Genomic DNA, 25,670 nt, shown 5'->3' on the forward strand with positions numbered 1-25,670 from the left:
TATAATATATCATAGAGTTGTCTGTTGTGGCGGTGATAAAACGAGATCTGTGGTGACGTCACAATCGTACTACATTGTGGGACATATAGGTGCCTGAAGTGTACATATGAAGTAGACTCGCTCCCTCGGTCAAAATCGAGGGAACGAGGGTCTGTCCATCTAAACTTCCCTCGTCCACTTCACGAAGTGGAACGCACTTCAAAATGGCGGCAGGGATTCCCCCGAGGGGAAGTGCTTAGGGAAGTTCGCAAGTGCATGTCTAAAAGTGGACTGGAACGCAGCACAGGTCTTTAACTCAATCTGCTTGCAATCACATCATTTTCTATTGGGCACAGCTGATTGGTTCCTGCTGTATCAGTAGCCAATGAGCTCGCTGCTCAACCTTCAAATACTTGGTTAGCAGTTGCAACGTGCTTTTAGAAACCCTCCACCTTCCCCAGCTCCACCTGTATAGATCTGCTATGAGTAATTCATGTACAGCATGTATTAACAGTAGCAAGTCCTGTACTTGCTCTGCAGCAGCAGCTTAGCAGATCTGTTCTGCCAAGACCATATCAACATTGTCATATCCATTACCATGCCAAACACTCTGAGACTTGTCATGCATAACATTATTTTAAGAGACTTATTGACAATTGAGGGGCTGTAGGGGTCCTCTATGGTATAATTTCATTTTTTTTCTGCATGCACCTCATGACTAGCAAATTGAAGCACTTTTGGTGAAGAAGTGTAGCAACCCTGGAGAAGTTTTCCATTTGAGATTTTGCATGTGCTCCGACCATTTGTAACAGTAGGGCATATTGTGCCTAGGTGTTAAGGTGTGATTGAAACGGGTACATAAAGAAGGGGGAGAAATGAACCTACACTCTTTCAAGCCCGAAAGACAAGCCTGTATGATTCTTGGAGTCTAGAAGCACACCACCATCCGCAATCATAACATGCTACTGCTCTCCTGGTCTACTGGCTTTGTTTGAATAAGTTCAATGTGGTCTGAAACAAGGCTTTGGTAGCGCTGAACGTGGCTGGTGCTGGACCAGCTGCATATAGCTTGGAGAAATCAATGTCAGCCTCTTCCACATACTCTCACACAAGAGACACTATTCCAAAGGATACAATAACTTTCTGAAAGAATTGAGAAATTCTTTTAAAAAAAAACTCAAATGATTTTTTAGGAAATATAATACAGTAAATGATCACCTTTCCAAAATCTACTTTAAATGATCAATATTAACCCAAGACTGCCATCTGGTGGCTGGCAAAATTACACTTAGTAATGAGGGCTGTGCCAGAGTTCTGTGAATATTCCTTTTTAATCAAAATCAGAGCATTAGAGTATGCATCATATAGGAAAGAATCAGTTTTTTCTTTGGAATATTTTAGTCATCCTGTGTCAGGAAAGATGGCACTACAGAGGCAGTGTTGTGATAGAGTACGCTTCGGCATTTCTTCCAGCAGATGCTCTCTGTCATTAAGAATAAAGCCTACGCAAGCCCTCCTTCAAAGGATTAATGCCTTAAGCCTTCAAAGTTGGCGTGTAGTTTTAATGACTAAAAAAATCACCATGATCAAAGCAGCTCCAACCAACTTGAGAGCTTCCGCATGGCTCAAAGGCATAATCCTATTCACTACTTAAGACAAAGCGAAAAGAACAAAAGGAAGGAGTGCTCTTTTTGATTCCAGGAGATAATGTAATTTCATGAGGGCTCTCCTGGATAAAATCTTTTGAGGACCAGACTTGTGGTTTCACTTTCTTTGTCAGTATAACCAATGGCTGAAAAGTAGTTGAACAGTGATGTATACCAATGGGAATTGTCAATTTTACAATTCTGGTTCTGGTTCCCCTTGCAGTTCTTGAAATCGTTCTGCTTCATGGGAGTGGGTGGGTGCAAAACAGTTATTTTTGTGCGATTTCTTTGTCACAATACTATTAGATTATAGAGCTTTTGTCAGTATTTTGGTACATTACCAAAATGCATTGGTAATGTTTAAAAAAAATTAAAATAGATGTGTGTGTGCATATCCAAATCCCAGAATTTTTGACCAGTGAGGTCTCCATCATGCACTGATTTTTTCCCCCACCAAGAATTCTGCTGTTGAATGATTATTTACAAAAATAAGTTAAAATAATGTGGGCTGATGGCTTCAGCAACAGCATATACCAACAATTAACACCCTTAATTGTTATAAATAACCCTCACAGTAGGTCTGTCTTTAAAGATTTATAAGTTAGCATTCAAAACCATTCCCCCAATGGAGAAAATGAATGGAATTACTTCCGAAACCCGTTTGTTGCATTCAACAATGCCCACAATATTACCAAATAGAAATGTCTGTTCTGATGTGACGTAATAAGCATTTAGGATTTGAATTTCACTGGAACCATCAGTGGTTATCGTATTGCTATGGCAATGCACATTTGTTTTGTATGTAATGGATTCAGATCCAAGCTATGGTTTTCAGAGGGATTTGTGGGTTGGGTTGAGCGCCGTGTAAAATGAGATACGAGAGACGATTAAGTGCTTGAATTTGGTTTATGAAAGCAGATGTCTGCTTCTCTCCTCTCTCCCAGATTTATTACATTATTTGCCTGACAAACTCTCTCTCTCTCTCTCTGATTCGTTTTATTCAGCATGTTCAAGGCAAACAAAGGCCAGCCAGCTAATAGAACCTCATTTACCCCTGAACTCAATGAATTCCAGGACAGAGTGACCTGGTTGCTCGCTTTGTGGTTTCTCCTAGAAGATGATTTGGTCTGTGCTTGGGCCATTGGGGACAAATATGCTGTGACCTGGTAGCCTAATCTTTTAGTATGAATAGAACAGTTGCGTAGTTGTTCCAACCTCCATCTGTAGTGCAACCACAAGCTGCCAATCTGTTAAAAGTTGGGCTAAGACAGTCTCTTTTCCTGCTGGAGCCAAAGCAGTTAAGATGATTCATTTTATGATGCTCAAAAGGGAAATATGAATAATTAATTATAACTTATATTTGGATCAGTTAATAGCATTTACTTGATCTGAGTTAATATTACAATCAATTAATCTGTTCAATCCATCCAGCGAACTGATCATCTATCAACTCTCAGAAAGGATATTTCCCATGGCCACAGGAAAACACTTCTTTCTTAGCATGTAGCAGCGATCGCACAGTTAAAGTGACGTTGATTTACACACAGTGACCAGAATCAACTCACATGAATGTGCACAAAAGTTTTATTGAACTAAATCACAAACACATAACTAATCTAAACAAACTCATCCACACAAATCACGCATACATGTTTAAAATGAAAAGTGAAAGGGAATGAAACTGGAAACAGAAACCGGGGAGGAAGCTATAGGAAAGAGTTATTTAACCATCTGAACAGAACTTGTGTTAGTTTGACTCTGTTGTGGTTGATGAAGTTACACATGGCTTGATGTGTTAAAGCCTGGTGAGGTCCCACACGAACAGCAACCAGAAGTCGCAGAGAAGAGTGGTAAGACAGGAGGAGGTCACTGTGTGGATTCTCTGCAACCCACAGAGGTCACACCTTTCAAGTTCGGCCTGACCAATGAGAAAGGTGCGATTTTCAAGCGGGAAAAGTTTCTTTGTTTGAAAGCTGACTCATTTGAATGATTGGAGTAAGCAGGCAGTTTGTGTCCCTTTATGCTCTGATTAATATAACAAGACAATGCATGCTATGAAGTGATGTACACCAATATGTATGGCATTAAATGAGGATTATTTTGATAGGAAGGTGGTATAGATGAGGTTACATTAACTAGTGGTTCTATCATAAAGCATGCATAAAACAGTATACAGTACAACAAAAGACACTATAAGACAGTAATAATCATACACACAATGTCCTGGAGATATGCATGTTCCTTTACAGAAGGTTTTCTATGAATGAATGGGGAAGAGTCCTTTTTTAATAGGCATGATGTTTGTTTCAAATATGAGAGTGGGTGAGAGTTAGCTCTTTCACATTTCTTTTTGTCGTAAATGGCTTTCGTGCCTGGGTGTTATTTGCTCTTCGGGGGTTGTACACAGATTTCGAACGCATATTTTGCCTTTTGGGGCGAGGGGGTTTGCTGGATTATTCATTAAAGTAATGGTTTCAGACGGTGTGCAGCTGTGAAAGATGAATTTTGTGGAAATTGATGAGTAACTGTCTTTCCCCTAGTAACATCTGCATTTGATCTGTTTTTACTGAACTGGAAAACTGTGGCATGAGGTTTGACAGTTTGTCAGAGCATTTCTCTCTCACCTCTTTATATTTACCACAGTGAAGGAGAAAGCATGTCTCTGTCTCAACCTCACCAGTGTCACAGTGAGCACAGACCCGTACTTCCTTTGGCAGCCATGTCTGTGTCTGGCTTTTTCTAATACCAGACTTCAGAATTCAGTTTTACAGTGTCTTGTCAAAATTGTGCATATTCACATTACACTACTGTAGCAGTAGTCAAAATAAATATATTTATTGTTTTTGTAAACCAAACTGTCCATTACATACATAACAAGGTAACACTGACACATATACACACATACACACATTTAAACTCCGGGACTCATTGACTCATATCCAATAAAATCTGCAGTATTCATATTCATAAAGAAAGGGTTTCCTAGTTGTTGTTGGTGATAGATCATCCACTCTGGTTTATTTCTGTCCCAGCCTCTCCAAGGCTTTATGTAAGATCTTCAGGTCATCCCTCATCTGCCCTAAAGCATTCTGGATCTTAGAAGGCTCATTCAGGACCTCCATGCTGCAAGTGTAGGGATCATATCTAATGGAAAAGGGCTTCTGTATTGTAGATGAATATTGCCTGTGGAACGACAGCAATTGCAGTCAGTAATGATAACCTCCATGAAGAGATCTACAGATCATCTGAAAAACAAACAAACACCCACCTCAGCTTGTGTTTGGCATCCTCAAAGCTCTCGGACACGAAGTAAACGGGCTGATATGACTGGTCCTGGTATGGTTGGACTGCAGTCTCAGCTGGGTTGAATGACTTATATTGGGGCTCATTAGAAAGGGCGTACTGGTAAAAGACACGATTCATTATTCGTTTAATTTTCAAATAAATGCTTTTCTATTCATCAAAGAATCCTGAAAAAAATTTAGCATGGTTTCCCACAAAAACATTAAGCAGCACGGCTGTCAACATTGATAATCATAAGAACTGTTTTTCGAGCACCAAATCAGCATATTAGAATGATTTCTGAAGGATCCTGAAGATCTGAAGGTGCCATCACAGGAATAAATTACACTTTGAAATATATTAAACCTGAAAAGTTACTTTGATAACTGCAATAATATTTCACAATACTGTTTTCACTGTGTTCTGGTAAATATAAAAGACTGGATTTAGTGGTTTTGCAAGTCAGGGTCGTAATGAGTGCATCAAGAGTAAACATACAAACAAGCAAGCAAAGAAACAAATAAATAAATTGTCTTACCAAAAGTTCTCCATAGGAGGACAGAAGTCCGGCCCCATATGCCTTCACTGCTCCGTTTTGCTTGCAGAGGCCAAACTCCACTGTAAACCAGTACAGCTGTGTGTGGAATTTAGAGAAATTCAGACTTTTGTAAGGCTACACATACAAACATGTATAGTACATACATACAGGAAACTAAATAAAAAATGGTTTTGAGATTTCATTCAAGGACAGACTATTTTTAGATAATGGCCTTTTAATCAGTTCTTGAATTTGTCATTTGAATGAAGCAACACAAGGGGGCACTAAAGACTTGCTTTAATACATTATTCTTCAAAGGATTCTCCCACTGAATATTTCCATGTACTCACAGTGGACAGTTTCTCAATATCCTCATCTGATGCTCCAAGTGAGGCAAGGCCAATCTCCTGCAGGGTAAAAGATTCAAATAAGACCTTTCTGTAATAAATTAACTTAAATTAATAAATTAATCTATTTTGACTAAATTGTTTGTTATGTTGTATGGACATTTTCATTGTAGTACCTGTGAAAACTGAGCAAATTCGTTGTCTGCAAGCATAGGGATATGTCCAAGTAGCTCATGGCAGCAGTCACTGTTGACATTCAAATTTAGTTATTTAAAATATCAATAGTGTACATTAAAGGGGACCTATTATGCCCTTTTTCAAAGTCTTGATTTTGTTTTTGGGGTCTACTAGAAAAGTTTTGAATGCTTGAATGTTTAAACAGAAACATTTTCTCAACAAAGTATACATTGTTGCAGCATGCACCTCTCTTCCCAGTCTGTCAGTAACGCTCTATTTAGTTCTGGTGTTTATGAAGACCCTCCTTCCAAAAAGCACAATGTGTTCTGATTGGTCGGTTGGATCAGTGTGTTGTGATTGGTCAACCGCTGAGTGTGTTTCGGGAATGTCATGGCCCTTACCATAACTGCATGTTTCAAAACTCAACCGGGCTTCTTCCCTTTTTTCTGTGTATGCTGTTGCCGGGAATTATTTAAATGAGGAATATTGTGATGTGTACGCTCCTAGAAGAAAACTTGAAGACTACAATCGAGGCGTTTCAGGCAGTTCAGAACAGGACAGCAACATTACACAGTGAAGAGAGTTTAAAAAAGTTTTAAAAAGCATAATAGGACCCCTTTAAAAAGTTTTGCAAAATGTGTCACTGTACATACGGTTCAGGGGAATGCATGGGAGCTGAAGGGTGACGAATGTACTGGGTGCACTGGAACACCCGGAATGCTAGACTGGCAAGGAAGTCCCGAGCAGAGAGCAGCCCTGCCACTGGCCGCAACTGAAACCCTGTCCTCTCTAAACAAAAGCACACACAGACACAAAACATGGTTCAAATCAATGTAAATTGCAGTTTGATCTTTTTGCACACAGAAATGAAATAAGCAGGCCTGTTTACCTTTGAGAAAAGCAGACACCTCTCCAAGCTGAGGAATCTTGTCTTCCCCATACAAACATTCGCTCTCCAGTTGGCCCAGGGCTTCTAGAAACTGTCCGCAGGCATGACTGGGGTACAGACTGCTCAGAGTCCTGTAGACCTCCCTCCTGCCTCATCACAAAAAGCGCTCTTAGAATCATGCAGTCGTACATAGAGTTAAAGAAGTAATGACTCCAATCAAACTCATAATAGGAAAACCAACCAAGTTGCAATCTCTTCTGGAGTGTAAACCACTACAGGTAAAGGGTCACCACTACAATGACAAAAGAAAGATCTTTTTTTTTCTTCTTCCTAAAATATATTTACATAGTTGATGATTGAAGTTCATGCATTAATTACATGTATATTTGAGTAAAATAATCTATGATTAGTTAGCACAATGCACATTTTATAATAATAATAGTAATAATAATTAGTTATTAATTGACGTTCACAGTAATGTATACATTATTTAAATGATACATTAATACATTTTTATATAAAAAAGAATCTGATTGATTAGCAGAATGCACATTTTACAATAATAATTATTATTATTATTATTGTTATTATTATTTTCAGATAAAATAATTAATATTACTTACTGCTTATAGTTGAAAGCCAGTGCAGAAATTAATTCTCTTCGTTTTCTGTATTCTGGATCGCTGAATCCCTGAATAATACAATAGTATTACAGTTGATCTGAATAACGCTAAAGCAGAACTAGGATTATAAAATCCTGATCATAAATAATGTCCTGCTTTTAAAAAAGCATCACTATTGTTCACTTACAGGATGGTCCTGGTCCAGATCAGGGTCATATTTTGTTATCAGATGATTGCATTTATCCAGGTCAGAAATCTTCTTTGGAAACCAGGGAACTAAAGGATCAAAGTAAAATTGGCATTATACATTTTTTTTTTTTTTTTTTTTTTTAAATACATTTCTTCTGGTGTTATATGCAATACAGAATAGCTAAATCACCAACTTTTTTCCTCTTGCACTATTCGCACTTCATCAGCAACTCTTTTTAAGGAGTTGATGAAAATGTCAGTGTCGGAGCAGTGCACTTCACATCTCATGAAGAACTCCAGATCCTCTCCAGCGCTCTTCTTCGTCTTCCTGCTCGGCCGACTCTCCAGATGAAGGAGCTTGGCTTCGAAAGTCTAAGTTGCAAAAACCAGACACAATATTTGTAACATGTATAAACACTAGAAATATCAGCTGTAACACTTGTGTAACACTTTCCAGTGTTCTGCTTCAGAACTCACAAAGTTGAACATGTCCGTTATGTTTTTAGAGTCCTTAACCTGTTTTATGTGTTTGTTTCCAATTTTTGAATTAAAAGTAATGTGGGGTGGTAACGGGGATGGTATAATTACGGAGTAGAACATTATGTTTGATTACCACAATAAATTCATGCACAGAACTTAAAATGTCCATGTTTTCTATTGGTGTTAGGTAACATTTTATTAAGGTGACAGTTACACTATTAAAAATAATGTGCACTGTTGCTTTAGAAGAACCATTTTGGTTTCTCCATGGACATTACCGTGAACGGTTCTTAAAAGAACCATTTTTTTCTTAGTGAAGAACACTATTTATTTATTTATTTATTTTTTACTAGAAAGAACCTTTTGTGCAATGGAAAGTTTCCATGGATGTTGAAGATTCTTCATAGTACCACAGAAGAACCTTTATTTTTAAGAGTGTACACATGTTACTTACTATAGTAATAACAGTAAAATTGCATAATTAAAGTAACTAACCCTAAACCAAACCCAAACCTTAACACTATACTATAGTAAGTAGTACACGTTAATCAGTATTACTCAGTACTAATGTGTGTAATTACACTGTAATAACGTAAAATGAACCGTTTTTGTTTTTGACATTAAATAGCTTGATTTTTAAACTTCCTTATTTGCAACAAAATAACAAAACTGTGAATATTATAGTATGGAATATTAAACTAGATAGCTATAAGTTTAAGACACACAATGTGGAAAATCGTTACAGGCGTTGAAACAAAAGGCATTTTTGTGTGTTGCAACACCCAAAAGTAGCCTACGTACCTCAAAGACTTTGCCAGCCTTGAAAAAGCCTGCGTTTTTCTCATTTTTGAGAGCAAAGAGGAGGTTGAGTGTGACTTTGCCGCTCTTGTCCTCCTCAAACACGAAGCTGTCCCCGCAGCGCGACGGGCCCGGAGATGACGAGCCGCTCTCTCTGTCGCGCCGCGCGTCCTCGATCAGACTGCGCTTTCTGCCGCCCAGCGGGATATTCTGCACTATACTGTCTGTCTTCATCGATTCTTGCGGAACAACTGACCACTATATCTAAAATAAATATATCCAATGAATCGTTGTGTTGACACTAAATGAGTTCAAATCTACCCAAATGCGCAGAAAACTCTATGTTCTCTGTGGGGCCACAGCCTTGCGATTTATATCGTGCGGGACTTTATGTAAATGTGTTGCGCAAATCCACGTCTGATTTTATGCTGAGATGCGTCATTTGTCTTTTATTTTACGGGCACCAAATAGGCTAAGAGCCGTGACACGTGACATTTCACAGGTGCTTCACAGCCATAAGCGACAAATTACATAAACTAAACGCAATTTTGTGAAAGGTCAGAACTAAATGAGTCTTTATTGGAAATATATAAATATATTTTGTTTTTAGGGTTCTAAATGATGCAAAATTAGGGCATTGAGATCGTGCTGCTCTCCAAGGTACTGAAACGGACTTCTGCTGTGCACATGCTTATTCACGTGTTAATGCTATAAATAATAATAATAATAATAATAATAAATTAATTATTATAGGCCTCCATAATAAATTACATACAAAATTAGTAGTAGGCTAGTAGGAGTGTAGTAGCCCATCTTAATAATACAAATAGCCTACTACTAATAATAACAATAATAAAAGAAAGACATAGCCTACTCATTTTTAATAATAACAACATCACTTTTATTATTTTATTTTTAAATACATTTGACAATGCATGCATAACATTTAAGTCACAGATAAATGATAAATGCAGTATGCTGAATTGCGTCACAGTCAAGCGAAACTGCTAATTATTAAGCTTTGGTTTAATAAAACATATGAACGCATGTAAAAATAAAAGCACTCCCGCCAATTCGTCCCGGCAAAGTGCATTGGCTCAACACAGTTTCAACAAGCCTTTGATCCTGTGATTCATTGACCGCGGGTTTGGAAAAATTACAGCAACATTGTGCGACAACAAGAATCAACAGCTGAAGCAAATGCTGAACGGTAGGCAATCTGTATTTCTGTACGATTACCAAGATTCTAAAATAGTCTACATAGTAATGTATCATATTTAAAATAACAAAATCGCGCGCATCTCACAATGTAGGCTAATAGAGATGCGCGCCTCAGAATGCCCGAAGCTTTTTGGTATTTACATGCGATTTGTTTTACATTTTTGGTGTTATTTCGTTATCTTACAGATAAATACGTGATGCCTACATATATTTCGACTACAAAAATTAGGCTATAAATATTGTCTACATGCAATACGTAATGACTATTTTAAAATGTAATAGCATGCTCTCTCTGTCACAGCTTGATTAGCAAAACTATATATATAAGTGATGTTAGAGGAGCCTAAAAAGCAATATATAGATGATGCTCATGAAGCTTTCTTTGATTCTCCAGCATTTCTTCTTTACTCCCCATCGTTTCACTCCATCTTCCGCAGAGCATTGCAGAGGATTGAGATCTCACCTGAAAAAAAAAAAAAAAAGAATTTGTGGATTAAATGCAAACATATTAACATAACAAATAAAAAAATATATGTGCAAAAAGACTTGCTTTAGGCACCAATCATAAGATATACACACTTAAAAAAAAAGGGGGGGTTAAATTTTCAACCTACTAAACTTAAAAATGCAGTTTTATTGCTGTGTTTATACTGTATGTGGTGCTTGTGTTCCTTGCACTTTTAACCACTTTGAATTTCACTACGGTGAAGAAAATTAAGTTAAAACTCTGAATTCTGAATTTAAATATAAAATAAAAATGAGTAGAAATTATTGTGACAAGCTAAACTTTTCGAAACGAAGATGTTATGAAATAATGCTATACAAAGTTTTACAGCTCTGTAGAAAATCTCAACTCATTATATATATATATTTTTTTTTTGTATGGGCTTTTTTCAGTTTCTACTTACTCCCAAAAGTTGAGATAACTTTTTTGATTTTCTCAATTCAAATACATTGGACAAAACAATTGGACAAACACAGTAAATTAAGTTTAGTAAAAAATAAATAAAATAAAATAAAATAAAAAATATATATACTTTTTTTTTTTTTTTTTTTTTTACAGTGAGTGCTGATCTAACCTGTGGATGGTTAACCAGTGCTGTGGATGTTAACTAATGTATTCAGTTTGACTTGATACTAAATAGATACTTTTTTACTTTAATTGTACCAGTTAGTTTCTTTGTTACAATTTCTGATAAATACATTTTTACCAAAAAAAATTTGTAGAATCCCCATCCCCAACTCTGCTCATTCTTATTTACATTCAGTACAGAATTTCTACTGAAGATACTGATTTTACTTAAGTCTAATTATGGGGAGGACACAGTTTAAGAGATCCATAATTCTGAAGACGCACCACTGATGCTGTCAGCCAGGTCCTTCAGCTGCTGTGCGTTGTCCAGCACCTCAATGCTCTGTGTGTAGGGATTGTAGTGCACAGTGAAAGGTCTGGGAATGGTAGCAGCAAATTTCCTGTAATAAAAAAATGCACATAGACAACTGTAAAAATAACTCAGAGAGAAAGACAGATTTTGTTGATTTAATTGCAGTCACTTTACCTGACTTTTTCTTTGGCGTCATCGAAACTTTCAGCCACAAAGTAAACTGGCTGGAACTCAGTAATGGGATACTTCTGCAGGCAGGTCTTCTCTGGATCGAAGGGCTGAAGTTTGGGCTTGTCTGTTAAACAGTACTGCAAGACAGTAGAATAACATCTACATTTCAGTCTGATCTTCACTATGGCTATATTTTTGAGCATCTGTGTATCACTCCCCTAGTCATACCATTAAAAAAAACATTCTCTAAAAGATCACAGCGATAACCCAGTTTACATTGTGTTAGACCCTATTAGAGCACAGGACATATAGTAGAAAGGCACATAAGCACCTGCAGTTCGCCATAAGATGAGAGCAGACCTGCACCGTAAGCCTTTACATCATTTCCTTGCTTGCACAGACCAAATTCCACAGTGAACCAGTAGACCTACAAATAATAATAATAATAATAAAAAACATTTTATAATCATGCAGCCCTTTCGAGAGAGCCAAATGTAACGTGTAGTCTTATAACTTGGCCTAAATTAAAATGTGGAAAATAATTATTTTGAATCTATACTTACTGTGGCCAGCTTCTCTATGAACTCATCAGGGGCGCCCAAAGAAGCAATTCCGATTTCCTGATCAGACCGAAAACATCACATTTAGATATCATGACACTGATAAAATGCACATTTGAAATATAAAGTATCAAGCAGATATTTTATCCGCAGCTAAAAGGCCTAATTCTATGGAAGCTTATTTCTGTCACAGAATAAAAATGGAAACTCAGAAGAGTCAAAGTTGTGTAACAAAACAGTTACTATTTACTCGTATATAGAAATATACAATACTGTTGGTCAAGAGTATGTTACAACATATATCAGTAGGCTATATAATAAATTCACTTAATAAATTTAGGTCATTGATAATATTGTCAGCAAGGGGTTGTAAAAGATGGAAATAAAAGAGCTGGGACGTCTATTTGATCTCCAAAGAGATCTATTTGCAAGCAGCTTTCTTTAATCAAAATAAAAACAGGGGAAACAGAACTACATCTATACACTGACGAGATCTGATAAACACTGAACCAAACACAGGGCTATAAAACACAGGGACATACTAGGGACTAAGGCCCTGTTTATATGTACATGGTTATTTTGAAAAATGGAGACATTTCCCTTCATTTGTGCCCTTCGTTTATACGCAAATGGAGAATTCGCCTCTGAAAACGATTTTTTCTAAAAACTCCAGCCAGAGTGGAGATTTTGGATAACTTCGTTTGCACGTTTGCATGTAAAGTTTTAGGCAGCCGACGTCACAGTATGCGACAGAACTTGCACCTGCGTCAAAAGTGCGTCCAGAAAGAGGAAGTGATTCGTTGCTGTTGTTGCTATTTTCGGGATTCTGATTGGCTAACGTGGGCTTGAGCTTCTCGTTACACTGCCACCTACAGATTTGGCATCCTCTTGACGGCGTATATACACGGGTTCGTGTAAACGAACACTTTTCTGAAAACTGGCAGGTGTGCACGATGTTATTTTTGAAAACGGAGAGGGTGAAATGTCCGTTTATGAAAATAGCCGGCCATGTGTAAACGTAGCCTAAATAAGATATTTAACAAGACACAGGTGTAACACATGAGGGCAAATCAAAAACCATGGCAATTGATGAACAAAGACAAAGGAAACTGAACTGGGAACAGTGCAAAACTAACTGAAACCAAATCCAGAACAGGCGTAACAATATTATATTATATTATATTATATTATATTATTGTACAGTTACATTAAAGCATGTAATGATATCAAACCTGTGAGAACTGGGCAAAACTTGGGTCAGCAAACAGTGGGACATGACCCAGCAGCTCATGACAGATGTCCCTGAGGAAATAAATACATATTTTAGCCACTGTAATATTACCAGTATTTCCTATGATCACTTTTCACAATTATGAAATTTGTGACATTTATTTCACAGATAGAGATTTGTAACAGCTTCTTGGTATGTATACTCACGGTTCAGGTGTGTACATGGGTTTGGAGTTATGGCGAATGTACTGGGTGGAGTGAAACACTCGGAAGGCGAGACCAGCTAAGAAGTCACGTGAGGAGAGGAGACCGGCCACGGGACGCAGACGGAAACCAGTGGATGCTGAGAAATCAACAAAAGGTGAGATATGTAGAGTACAGTTCAAACTATTTTATTTTATTTTACATACTAAATCCTCATTTTTACATTCCCTTCAAGCCAGCTCTACTGTAAGATGATCTTACACTGCAGGTAGCGTGAGATGTCCTCTAGCTGCGGGATGTTGTCCTCGCGGTACCCGCAGTACTTCTCCAGCAGTGGAAAAGCACGGTTGTGTTCACGGCAGGCATGTGTGGGGTACAGAGTCTTCAGCTCTCGAAAAACCATCCCCCACGTGGCCTTCTCTTCAGCCGTGTATTCAACTTGTGGAATAATCTGTCCGCTAACAGAGGAGAGAGAGATGCTTAGCTCATGTTTAGGACACAATGTGTTCAAATACTTTTGTCGGAACTGTAGTTTTATATAGTTTTATTTTTTAAAATAAGATATTTTGTTTTATAATACAAAAACACTTATGACGTTTTATCCATCCCAAAACCCCAAAATGAAAGTTCTGACATCATCCCTCTAAACCTGAAACAAAAAATGTCTTAGTATTTTGTTGTTTTGGACCCTATGACATTGTATAAACACAAGCATCTTTTATGTTCCCCAGAATAAATGAACTCATGTATGTTTGGGACAACATGACGGTGAGTAAATAATGTCAATATTCAACAATATTACTGATCTGACTGCCCTGACACCATTGTATGAGAACTGAACTGAGCTGGATGATGACATCACTGTTTTCTCCAGATCTGCTGTATACTGTAGATATATTAACTAAATTAATAACTAATGATTTGGTAACACTTTACAATTAGGTTCATTAGTTAACGTATTAACTAACATGAACTCACAATGAGCAATACATTTGTTATAGTATTTATTAATCTTTGTTAATGTTAGTTAATAAACTAGCTAGTTCACAGTGCATTAACTAATGTTAACAAATACAACCTTTGATTTTAACAATGTATTAGTAAATGTTGAAATTAATATTAACTAAGATTAATAAATTCTGTAGAAGTATTGTTCATTCTCAGTTCATGTTAACTAAGGTAGTCAACTAATTTTAACTAATGAACCTTATTGTAAAGTATTACCAATTATTTTTGGTTCATTTAACAGAAATGAATCGTCATTGTTTTGCCAAAACAAACTTTGTTGCATTATTTTCCTGTTATCACTGTAAAGCTGCTTTGAAACAATCTGTATTGTAAAATGCGCTTTATAAATAAAGGTGACTTGACTTAACACGACATGACAGAATTTAAATTTTTGGGTGAACTGTCCCTTTAAGATTCCAAATGCTTGTTGGGTTCCATTGTTCTATTTTTTTTTATACCAAAACAGCACTAAAACAGGGGTGTAGCTAACTAAACAAACAAACAAGTGTTGCTCACATATTATAGTAGCACAGTTTGTGCTTAATACAGTGTAATCAGATTTTAAAATGTTGTAAGTAACTGAAATAAGCACAAATGTCAGGGTATGTAAACACACTAAGCATACATGAGCTTGCACGTCATATCTGTGTGAGAATAAGTTTAGGAGTGATGAGTGGTGTTATTATTGATGGAGCGTGTATGTAAATGTGAGCTTCCTCAGGGGGCGTAGCATTCAACGCTCCTGCCCTTTGTAGTGGCCGTGTGAATAATGCATCTCAATTATGATGACAAAGCTCCCGGCGCTCCGGACTGCGCTGAGACCCTGTAATTTAGCCCTTTTGTTAGGCAGTAGGAGTAATTTTCCATAGAAAGCACAACAAAACAACAGGGAAAGCGACAGAGGTGGGGACAATCCCTGTTGCCTATGGGAAAGTGGGGGAGAGAGAAAGAACGGTGAGGGCAATAGTTACTGTCTGTAGTTGTAGGCAATGTCAGCAAATTCCTTCCTCCTGGCACGGTACACGGGGTCCGTAAAGCCCTGTGAATGAGAGCGACGTTAGGGTGTGTGATCTGGGATCACAAAGTGGATCTATGGCTAGTTCTGATCTCCCAGTAGCCTTTGACAGTATTACTCAGTCTGATGCAGAAGACTCATTCAAATGAAGCCTTTGTAGAGTGTTTGCTGCTCATGATGAATGCATTTCGGTTTAATGACGGCTGGAAAGGGGCAATTATTTATAATTACAGGGGCTCAATTAAAGCGATGACATCAATTTGAGGGCCCCCGCCCGTTTCCATTAGAATAGAGAGTGATGCAGATCCTGACTGTGGGCTTTTAGAGTCGCATGGACCAACTAGGCGTCAACAAAAATACACCCACACACGCATGCGTTTGAAATAAAAATGAAGACGTTCCTCTCACGTCACTTTCGCTCTTTTCTCTGATCATACAGACGGTCACTTCAAAAACAGACCACACCACACACACACACACACACACACACACGTTGTGTTTTCATGTTTTATGGGGACTTTCCATAGACATAATGATTTTTATACTGTACAATATGTATCTTTTACACTAACCCCTATCCCTAAACCTACCCATCACAGAAAACTCTGCATTTTTACATTTTCAAAAAACATCACTTAGTATGATTTATAAGCTGCTTTCCTCATAGGGACCAAAATATTTCATCACAAGGTCAAGGATTTGGGATATTGCCATCTTTGTTGCATAATGTAGGGTTTACGAGGGTTTACAAGGCCAGACACACACACACACACACACACACACACACACACACACACACACACACACACACACACACACACACACACACACACACACACACACACACACACACACACACACACACACACACACACACACACACACACACACACACACACACACACACACACACACACAGTGTCTTACAGGATGGTCTGCATCCAGCTCGGACCCGTAACTGAGAATCTGATTGGCAAAGCGGTCCATGTCCTGGATGACATTGGGGAACCATGGAACTTTAGATAAGAGGGGGAAAAAAGAAGAGTGTTAATTAAAGGAATATTCAATGCGAGTTAAGCTCTATTGTGAAAAATAAGCACACTATAAATAATAATTTAAATGGAAATAATATACTTTTACTTGTAAGTGTGAAATGAATGTATTGTTTTTGGACACTTAATTGCATGCTAATAGCAATTAAATAAAAATGTATTATAGTTTAAAATTCAATTAATTGTAATTTCATCATTCATTACCTATTTTCTTTTAAATATGGTTGAAATGTATTCCTCAATGTAATGACAGGTAAACTAAATTACAATTTACTGTCATTTCTACATGTATTTAAATATATAAATATTTTACAGTAACACTTTACAATAATGTTTCATTACTTAACATTAGTTATTAGTTAACATGGACTAATAATGAACTGCACATCTACAGCATTTATTAATCTTTGTTAATGCTAATTTCAACATTTACTAATACATTATTAAAATCAAAACATTAGTTCATGCACTGTGAAGTAACATGAACAAACAATGAGCAGCTGTATTTATTAACTAACCTTAACAAATATTAACAAATACAGTAACAAATGCATTGCTCATAGTTAGTACATTAACTAATGTTAACAAATAAAACCTTATTGTAAAGTGTTACTGTAATCACAGTTGTAATGATGAAATTGCACAGTTCTTTAAAATATATTAACTTTAAATGTAAGATCAAATAACAAACTACAGTTAAAATTATAATCAAGTAATTTACATTTGCTTTAGTATGTTAGTCAACACATCAAAATAAGTGTACTTCTAAGTACACAACAAAAGGTTATTAAAACTGTAACGAAGTAAAACTTTGACTTTTGACTTTGTTACAAAGTGCACTTATGTACAGTGGGGTTTTTTCCCATTAAAATTACATTATCTCCTTTTTAAAATATATTTTCATGCACACTGTGCACATTCAATACAATTAAGTGCACTTCTTTTCACAAGGGTATAGTAATGCACTTACAATGGAAGTCTATGGGGCAGGGCACTGCACAAGACTAAAATATTATACATGCTAATGTAAGAAGAGTTTAAATTACTGATTATTCGTAACTATCCCCAAATGTCACTCATTGGAATCATGGGAGTAACATTTATCCACCTGGAACACTAGTCCCACTACTAAAAAGACAATTTAGAAACCTTTACACTTAAAATAACACACATTTCTGTATAGATGAAGTTTGAGAAAACTGAGCTGTCTTTCTCTTATAATCCTCCAGAATTACTCCCCAAAGACTTTCATTCAAATTCCTGATTTCGGTTTCAATGAGATCTATAGTGTTTCCATTCTATGAGTTTTTATTAAATTGAGATTAATTAACTAAGTTGTGGATATGTGAACTTGCTAATATTGATTGGTCGCTAACATTGGCATGCTAACAGAGATGGATGACACAGTAGTAAACAGAAAGCATTGTGTGGAGAATGAGCCAGTCTGGGCTATGAGGCTAAATCTCGCTCTACAGCAGAGCTGTGTATCGTCTAGATTTATGACGGTTAAACTCTTTGGAGGTCCAGCCATCAGTACATAGTTCAACAGTGAGCCTGAGGCGGTCTGAACAAAAGGCCAACAACTGAAGACCCTGACTGGTTTTCCTCATCGGCCATAAATATTCATAAATGTCCCTGCTCTGTGTTTTCTTATTGTATAGAGGGGGAAATTGTGATGGGTCTGTTGGTCTGTCAGTCTTTGTTTTGAACTTTGACCCCCACCCTGCTGAACTGACTCTTGGAGTGAAACAAGACATTTCAGTCCATCTCTATGAGTCTGTTTGTCCTCAAAAACTAAACTAATGTAATTCTGGAAACAACCATAAGAGAGGCTGAGAGCAAGGGTCTTTGCCATCCATCTGCACAATGACATTTATGAGCGATTACAACATGTGTTCTATTTCTGTTCTTCTTAATCTATACTATCCTATTCTTGCTGCCTCATTTGCTCTCTCGTTGTGTTTCTCTCTGACCTCAAAATGCCTCAACAGCTTCTTTTTTTTCTTTTTTTTTTTTCTCATTGGGAGCGATGAGTTATTGAACATACTGTTGCCCTGTGTCTCACCTGTGTCTTTCTGTTTGTTGCGAGACAACTCATGAATTTGGCCACTGATCTGTGTGCGCAGTGTGTCAACAACTTCTTCCATTCCTTTACAGGAGGCTTGATCCACGCTGATGAAGAACTCATATTCTTCTTTGTTCTTGCGTGATGGACGGGACTCAATGTGGGTCAGGGTAATTCCTTTCTCCTGCAAAATACAGACAATATGTTTATATATAAATGTTTCATTGTATTACATCATTTAAAATGATTCAATGTGCTATATTAAAATTTCTGATTATATCAAGTCTCATGCTTGTTCGGCTTATTTCAGAAGGCCAATATTTCATGTAAACGTGTATATATATAATCAAATATTTATTTACTCTAATTTATATTATAATCAAGGGAAGTTTTTTCATATTTACTCCTGTTTTAGGATGTTTGAAAACCTGACAGTTGATTTTACCTCAATTTTTAGTCACATTCAAATTGTATAGTCTTTCTTCAAATAGAGAATAAACACTAGGTGGCACTCCAAGCTAGTCCATCTAAGGAAAAAGCAACTAATTACAAAATGTGTAAGAAGAACCATGAACATGACATGATTAAGAGTGTTTGATAGGCTTCTGTGTGTGGTCTTGTCTTTTCATAATTAACTTGGCATTTAGTAAATTACTGTAATTCATCAGTAACCGCACTGTACTAAACTACACACACACAAATGCGTACACACACACACACACACACACACACACACACACACACACACACAATGTTGGTGCACTCAAATGACAATCAGTTTTAATTCTGTACAAACTGTATATTTTATCCCCCTGCACTTACCCTACCCCTAAACCTACCCATCACAGAAAACTTTCCGCATTTTCACCTTTTTAATAGAAAAATTGTTTAGTATGTTTTTAAGCCATTTTGTATTACGATGACTACCAGTGTAATACCCATGTCATTATACAAACTTGTGTCTTCATAAATCATATAAACAAGCACAAGCACACGCACACACACACACACACACACACACACACACACACACACACACACACACACACACACACACACACACACACACACACACACACACACACACACACACACACACACACACACACACACACACACACACACACACACACACAGGGACATTCCACAACAACAACAACAAAAAACACAAAAAAATGTATCACTCAGTGTGATTTATCTGTTTACCTCATGGGGAACAAAACATTTCACCACAAGTACAATGATTTCGAATAATGCCATCTTTGTGGAAACATTTTGTCCCCATAATGAAGATTTACCAGAAAAACAACAACTTTTTTTTACATTTAGTAAATTACATCACAAACTTGCACACACACACACACACACACACACACACACACACACACACACACACACACACACACACACACACACACACACACACACACACACACACACACACACACACACACACACACACACACACACGGACATTCCACTGACTTAATGTTTTTTATACTGTACAAACTGTATTTTCCATACCATAACCACAGAAAACTTCTTGCATTTTTAGATTTTCCACAACAACAACAAAAAACACAAAAAAATGTATCACTTAGTGTGATTTATCATCTGTTTACCTCATGGGGAACAAAACATTTCACCACAAGTACAATGATTTCGAATAATGCCATCTTTGTGGAAACATTTTGTCCCCATAATGAAGGTTTTTTTTTACATTTAGTAAATTACATCACTAACTTACACACACACACACACACACACACACACACACACACACACACACACACACACACACACACACACACACACACACACACACACACACAAACACATTTGTGACATACACATTTTGGCAGCAACTGGGACTGACTTGTGCAGCTTTTCTTCAGCCAATAGGAGTGAGGGTGTTTTTGCTCTGTTTCAGCCTAAATGTGTTTGTATTTAGGTTTTTATGCACACAGAGGGAGGACACTCACTGCTGTTTGCCATAGGCCCGTAGAGAAGGTGGATGGGGTTTACAATGCCTTGGACCCTCTCTGGTCCCTTTTCATCTAAAATATTTTCCCTCCCTTTCCATGTGGTACTGATTGAGTCCATATGAATCTACATCCTTCACCACTCAAAACACAACACAGCAGAGAATTGCCGCATTATTTTTCCGCATGGTTGGCATTTTTTTTGCAGTGCTGAGTTATTATAACTTTGTCCAGCATTTATTCGTTCTGTTTTTTTTTTTTTTTTTTTTTTTTTTTTTTGTATAATGATATGTTGATATTTGGTCCACATACAATAGTTGATAATAAATGCTAGTCTATTTCTGGTTATTTCTGGTTTGTGTTTTATACTGTTTTATACTGATATTATGATATTAATTAACAGCATAATTGGTATTGTATTAATTAATAATGAATAGGCTTCTGCACAGCATTATATAATTAATTATGAATAAATTGTCCGATATGTTGTTCAAACTGGAAAGTTCATTCAGAAAAATAACTATTATTCACTATAACTATAACCAACCAATCAGTCTTTCATAAACCACCCTTTCCCCTCACAGCAACTTCAATGTGGGCGCAGGAAATTGCTTTTACTTATAGGTCAAAAGTGTGCGAAAATTGAGGGTGGAGTAGGGGGTGTTTTAAGGGGGTGGAGTAGGATAGTACAGAAGAACCAATCAAAAGCCACAGGCCAAGCTTTTATCTTTATAGTAGCATTAGGGGGTGCAAGTTTGGCCCATATCCATTATTGACTTGCACGAAAGCACAAAGAAGATTCTAGGCTTTCAGGATTTTAGAGTTTCAGGAAAGCACTGCATGTACTGGCTTGCAAAATGTTGTGTGCACTCAAAAAAATAAATAAAAAAATAATATATATATATATATATATATATACAGTATATACTTTGGACCAACTTACTCTAATTTGTTAATTTTTCTCACATTATATTTTATATTTATATACATTTTGATTTAACATAAATGTTTTTTTTCCCCAAAGACAAAAACATTAATTTAAAGTAAAATTATTAATTATTAAGACCACCGTACATATCCAATTTATTCTCTTCAGACATAAGCCAAAATGTCAATGTTATCTATAAAGGATTTTCACTTGAGATAAAACTAAAAACATTTTGTTCATTTAATTTAGTCTACTTGCTATATATAAAGACAACTTCAAAAGACCTTAATGTTTATTGTGATGTCTTTTTAAAATATACTGTATATTGTTGTTTAAAACAATGAATAAAAGCCACAATAATTTCTGCAGTCAGAAAAGATAGCCAGTATGTCCTGCACATAAACACTCAAGCCAAAAATACTATTTAATTTTTTTTTCTATGTAGAGCATTATTCGCTTTTAGAAAAAAACAAACATGGTATAACTAGATTTAGACCACCTATTTAAAAATGCACTTTAAAGAAATGACAGTTGCTTTCATAGTTATAATTTCTTTAAATACATTCAGTCAATAAAACCTGCCATCTACTTGGGAGTATGCTTCATTGCACGTAGGCAGATGAAAAGTCAACATGCAAAAACAAAGTATACTGAACTTTGATACAAGTAGGGAAGACTTTGGAGATGATTCAAGGAATCTTGGCATTCTTACAGGACACAGGCACTGTGTGCGTCCACATGTGTTCGTATGTTGTGATACCTGAACGCAAAGTTTAATTGTTCATTCCTATCAATAAGTGTCTGAGTGTTTATCCTACAAAAAGAGGAAAATAGGAAAAATACCTTATGTACAGCTTTTGGACCCCTAAAGGGTCTATATTAGAACCTCAAAGGTAGACATTGACACCCAGTGACAAGCAGATGTAACTCTAAGGAACTACTTTTTTCTGATTTTGAGTCTGGGTGTAAAATCCTTTCATCTCATCAAAACACAATTCTGCTTGATATTATTGATTTTTCTATGTGCTTGACAAGTACGGTGTGGACAGGTCACAATGTTCGTTCACAATGGCCTTAAGCTTTGTCTCTGTCTATTATTGCTCTTTTTATTCTCAGAAAAAAAGGGACAGAGCTGTCACTGGGGCAGTAACCTATGGTACAAAAACTAAAAGTTACTAATATGTACCTTTGAGGTACTAATATGTATTATTTAGGTAATATTCAGGTAATAATATGTAATATGTATAAACAAGGTACAAAGATTTTGTACCTTATAGGGTACTGCCCCAGTAACAGCTCTGTGCCTTTATTTTTTTTAGATTTATATTTTCTGAACTCATACTAAGGTATATTATACAAAAGAAAACTTCAGTGTCAGTTCACTACATCTACATTTATTTGATCAAAAATACAATAAAATACTGATATTGTGAAATAAATAATAATTTCAAAGTTTTCTATTTGAATATATTTTTTTATAATTCTGTGATGATAAAGCTGAATTTTCAGCATCATTACTCCAGTCTTCAGTGTCACATGATGCTCAAGAAAACGTTATACTACGTTATACACACACGAACATCATTTTAACAATACAAAGCTGGTTGAAAATCTGCAAATTTGTCCTTTAATATGTCATGGTGTTGTGAGGTCAATATTTCCTTGCTGTTTTATGAACTGATGGCATGTCATAAACTTCTTTAACCCAGCTGAATGTACATAATGTGCACAGTATTGCCTAATACGCCACAAATACGTCCTGTTCAGTGTTTTGCATTTCTGTCCCACTATCATTCCACTGACCTTGACCCTCATGTTTTGGCTTTAGATAAACGTAAGTGTATGTAAACGAGAGAAAGAGTGAGAGAGAAAATGGAGAGATTTGTCATATGTGTCAGGATACTAACCTCAAATAGTTTCAGAGCTTTTACAAGAGCGCCAACCTCCTCTTTCAGAGAGAAGATCCAGGACACCACTCCTGATTTGTTTAATGGTTCTTCCAGGTAGGATGAGGTCAGAGAGCCCTGTTAAACAAGCAGATCGAGACACTCTTCATCATCAACACGCATCAAATGAGTGCCGAACCATGATTTAAAATGACATTTTTGAGGGCTTTGCACTTGTTTTATTTGATCAGCATCCACATTTATTTCTTTTGTCCTCGAAAAGAATATTAGTTAATCTTTCCCATAGTGCCAACGGACACAGAACGACCCGTCTCTGCTTGTGTATATATTTTATTTCTTTTTTTGTTTTTAAAGATGCAACCGTGTCTGTTACACATTAGCAGCTAAACTACTGATGACTAACTTTCAAGGCACACTCACCTTTCTAAGTAATTGGAAATTAAAAACGTCAGTAGGTTCGTGTATGTTTAGAATTAGGTGTATAATTATCTTACCATTGCATAATCCTAATGTTGCCTCAAAAGTGTGTGTGTGTGTGTGTGTGTGTGTGTGTGTGTGTGTGTGTGTGTGTGTGTGTGTGTGTGTGTGTGTGTGTGTGTGTGTGTGCGTGCGTGTGCGTGTGTGTGTGTGTGTGTGTATGAGCAGAAGGACTTTAAAACTCATGACCAAAGTCACACTCACATTCCTCTGAACCCACATTCCTTTGAATCAAAATGTTGATGATATCATAACTTTCCCCCCTATTTTGCCATAATACACTTTAAAGAACAAAATAAACCTCAGGGCACCCAAAATGAAAATGAAAATTAAACAAACATTAAAGCAATTACTGTATTATTTACAAATGTTTCTGATATTTCATAACTTTCAATCCATAATATTCTTTCAAGTACAATATACACCTTGAGGCACCCAAATTATACCTTAAAATAAAAATAAAACAATGTATTATTGACTTATTTTTGAGAGCATCAGATTAATATTTCTGATTGCTTAAAATATGATCAGTTTTAACACATGTAGTTACTGTTCTACTGGACTTTCAATGGATGCTACACTAAGCTTGCCTTTGTTTTGTGGTCTGGAGAGAAATTTCCAGTCAGGTCTGACAATAATAAGTGAGTTAGACTGTCACTGACAAAATGTAGATCCACACAGAATTTGCACTTTGACTTTGACAATTGTAAGCTTCAACCAAGTCAGCATGTCTTTATTCTTGTTTTGTTTTTCCTCTAATGTTGGGAAAGTGCTATAATAAATACATTATTTAAAATAATACAGCAACATAATCATAATAATAGTCTAGTTTTAGAATAAAAGATCCAAAAATAGAAAGTTGTTCACCTTTCTCTCCAGTTCCCCGTTCATCTGCTTGAGACCTGCGTCCATTCTTGCTTCAGTCCTCAGGTGGTGTTGATTTGTTGGATGCTTCTGTAAACTTTGTACAACCCATCCAGAACTCCATAGATTTAAATGTACCACGTGACACCACACCCCCTGAACGGCCCGTGTGCCTGTCACGCGACGAGTTGCCCATAAACCGCGGGGATGTTTGGAGAATATCCAGTGGGAACGACTTTTCAGGGGGAGTTTTGGGTGAGGATGAAGTTCAAAGTCAGCATTTCGTAACGATTACATTGCCCTTTTGCTTCTGTTCTTGATGTAATAATTGTATTAGTTACATAATTGATTCAATAATTAATAAAATTAGAAGGGATTGAGTTTTCAAGATTGGAAAAACTGACGCAGGATCCCGTTATAAATGATTAAAAATATCTGTAGGATACATTGATGTTCTGTTTATGACCACGAGATGGCGCCAAGATAATTGAGTCCAGCAGGTGAAGGAACGTGTTTAGCCAGTACGAGAAAGAATTATACACTGATTTTAGGGAGGTCTACTTAATAAGAGGATTTATAGCCTATATAGCACCGTCAATTATGTAAAATACTTTCTAAAACCAACACTAACGTCTTGGTTATATATTTATAAT

The 25,670-nt window shown here is 36.5% G+C and overlaps 2 protein-coding genes across 3 annotated transcripts; both read right to left on the reverse strand.

Annotated features, from left to right (window-relative positions):
- Nucleotides 1-4,394: 4,394 nt before the first annotated feature.
- On the reverse strand, nt 4,395-9,707 carry th2 (tyrosine hydroxylase 2). 2 transcript variants are annotated; one of them, XM_082168151.1, is made up of 12 exons: nt 8,952-9,707; nt 7,865-8,042; nt 7,669-7,757; nt 7,482-7,549; nt 7,100-7,150; nt 6,859-7,004; nt 6,623-6,758; nt 5,969-6,038; nt 5,796-5,852; nt 5,446-5,541; nt 4,894-5,027; nt 4,395-4,808 (listed from the first exon to the last, which is right to left on the reverse strand). In XM_082168151.1, exons 1-12 carry the CDS (start codon nt 9,180-9,182, stop codon nt 4,643-4,645), a joined length of 1,422 nt encoding a protein of 473 aa, XP_082024277.1. In that variant the 5' UTR covers nt 9,183-9,707; the 3' UTR covers nt 4,395-4,642. The 2 variants fall into 2 exon arrangements, with proteins under 2 accessions (XP_082024277.1, XP_082024278.1); XM_082168152.1 differs by lacking the exon at nt 7,100-7,150.
- Nucleotides 9,708-9,822: 115 nt separating this feature from the next.
- pah (phenylalanine hydroxylase) lies at nt 9,823-25,178 on the reverse strand. Its single transcript, XM_082168153.1, has 13 exons — nt 25,021-25,178; nt 23,677-23,793; nt 18,860-19,043; nt 16,670-16,758; nt 15,699-15,766; nt 13,981-14,177; nt 13,723-13,858; nt 13,518-13,587; nt 12,289-12,345; nt 12,057-12,152; nt 11,729-11,862; nt 11,527-11,642; nt 9,823-10,632 (listed from the first exon to the last, which is right to left on the reverse strand). Exons 1-13 carry the CDS (start codon nt 25,063-25,065, stop codon nt 10,589-10,591), a joined length of 1,353 nt encoding a protein of 450 aa, XP_082024279.1. The 5' UTR covers nt 25,066-25,178; the 3' UTR covers nt 9,823-10,588.
- Nucleotides 25,179-25,670: the final 492 nt, after the last annotated feature.

The sequence above is a fragment of the Leuciscus leuciscus genome, assembly GCF_965113295.1.
Source record: "Leuciscus leuciscus genome assembly, chromosome: 4".
Lineage (NCBI taxonomy): Eukaryota > Metazoa > Chordata > Actinopteri > Cypriniformes > Leuciscidae > Leuciscus > Leuciscus leuciscus.

Excerpts from the sequence above, each read along its gene's own strand:
- th2 (XM_082168151.1), bottom strand. The coding sequence starts at position 9,182 with ATGAAGACAGACAGTATAGTGCAGAATATCCCGCTGGGCGGCAGAAAG. Across the intron at positions 7,005-7,099 it reads CCAGAAGAGATTGCAACTTG|GAGGGAGGTCTACAGGACTC; the intron begins GTTGGTTTTCCT and ends GTGATGAGGCAG. Across the intron at positions 5,028-5,445 it reads CCTCCTATGGAGAACTTTTG|TACGCCCTTTCTAATGAGCC; the intron begins GTAAGACAATTT and ends GTCTTTTACCAG.
- pah (XM_082168153.1), bottom strand. The coding sequence starts at position 25,065 with ATGGACGCAGGTCTCAAGCAGATGAACGGGGAACTGGAGAGAAAG. Across the intron at positions 19,044-23,676 it reads AAGCTCTGAAACTATTTGAG|GAGAAAGGAATTACCCTGAC; the intron begins GTTAGTATCCTG and ends TGTATTTTGCAG. Across the intron at positions 12,346-13,517 it reads GTTTTGCCCAGTTCTCACAG|GAAATCGGAATTGCTTCTTT; the intron begins GTTTGATATCAT and ends CGGTCTGATCAG.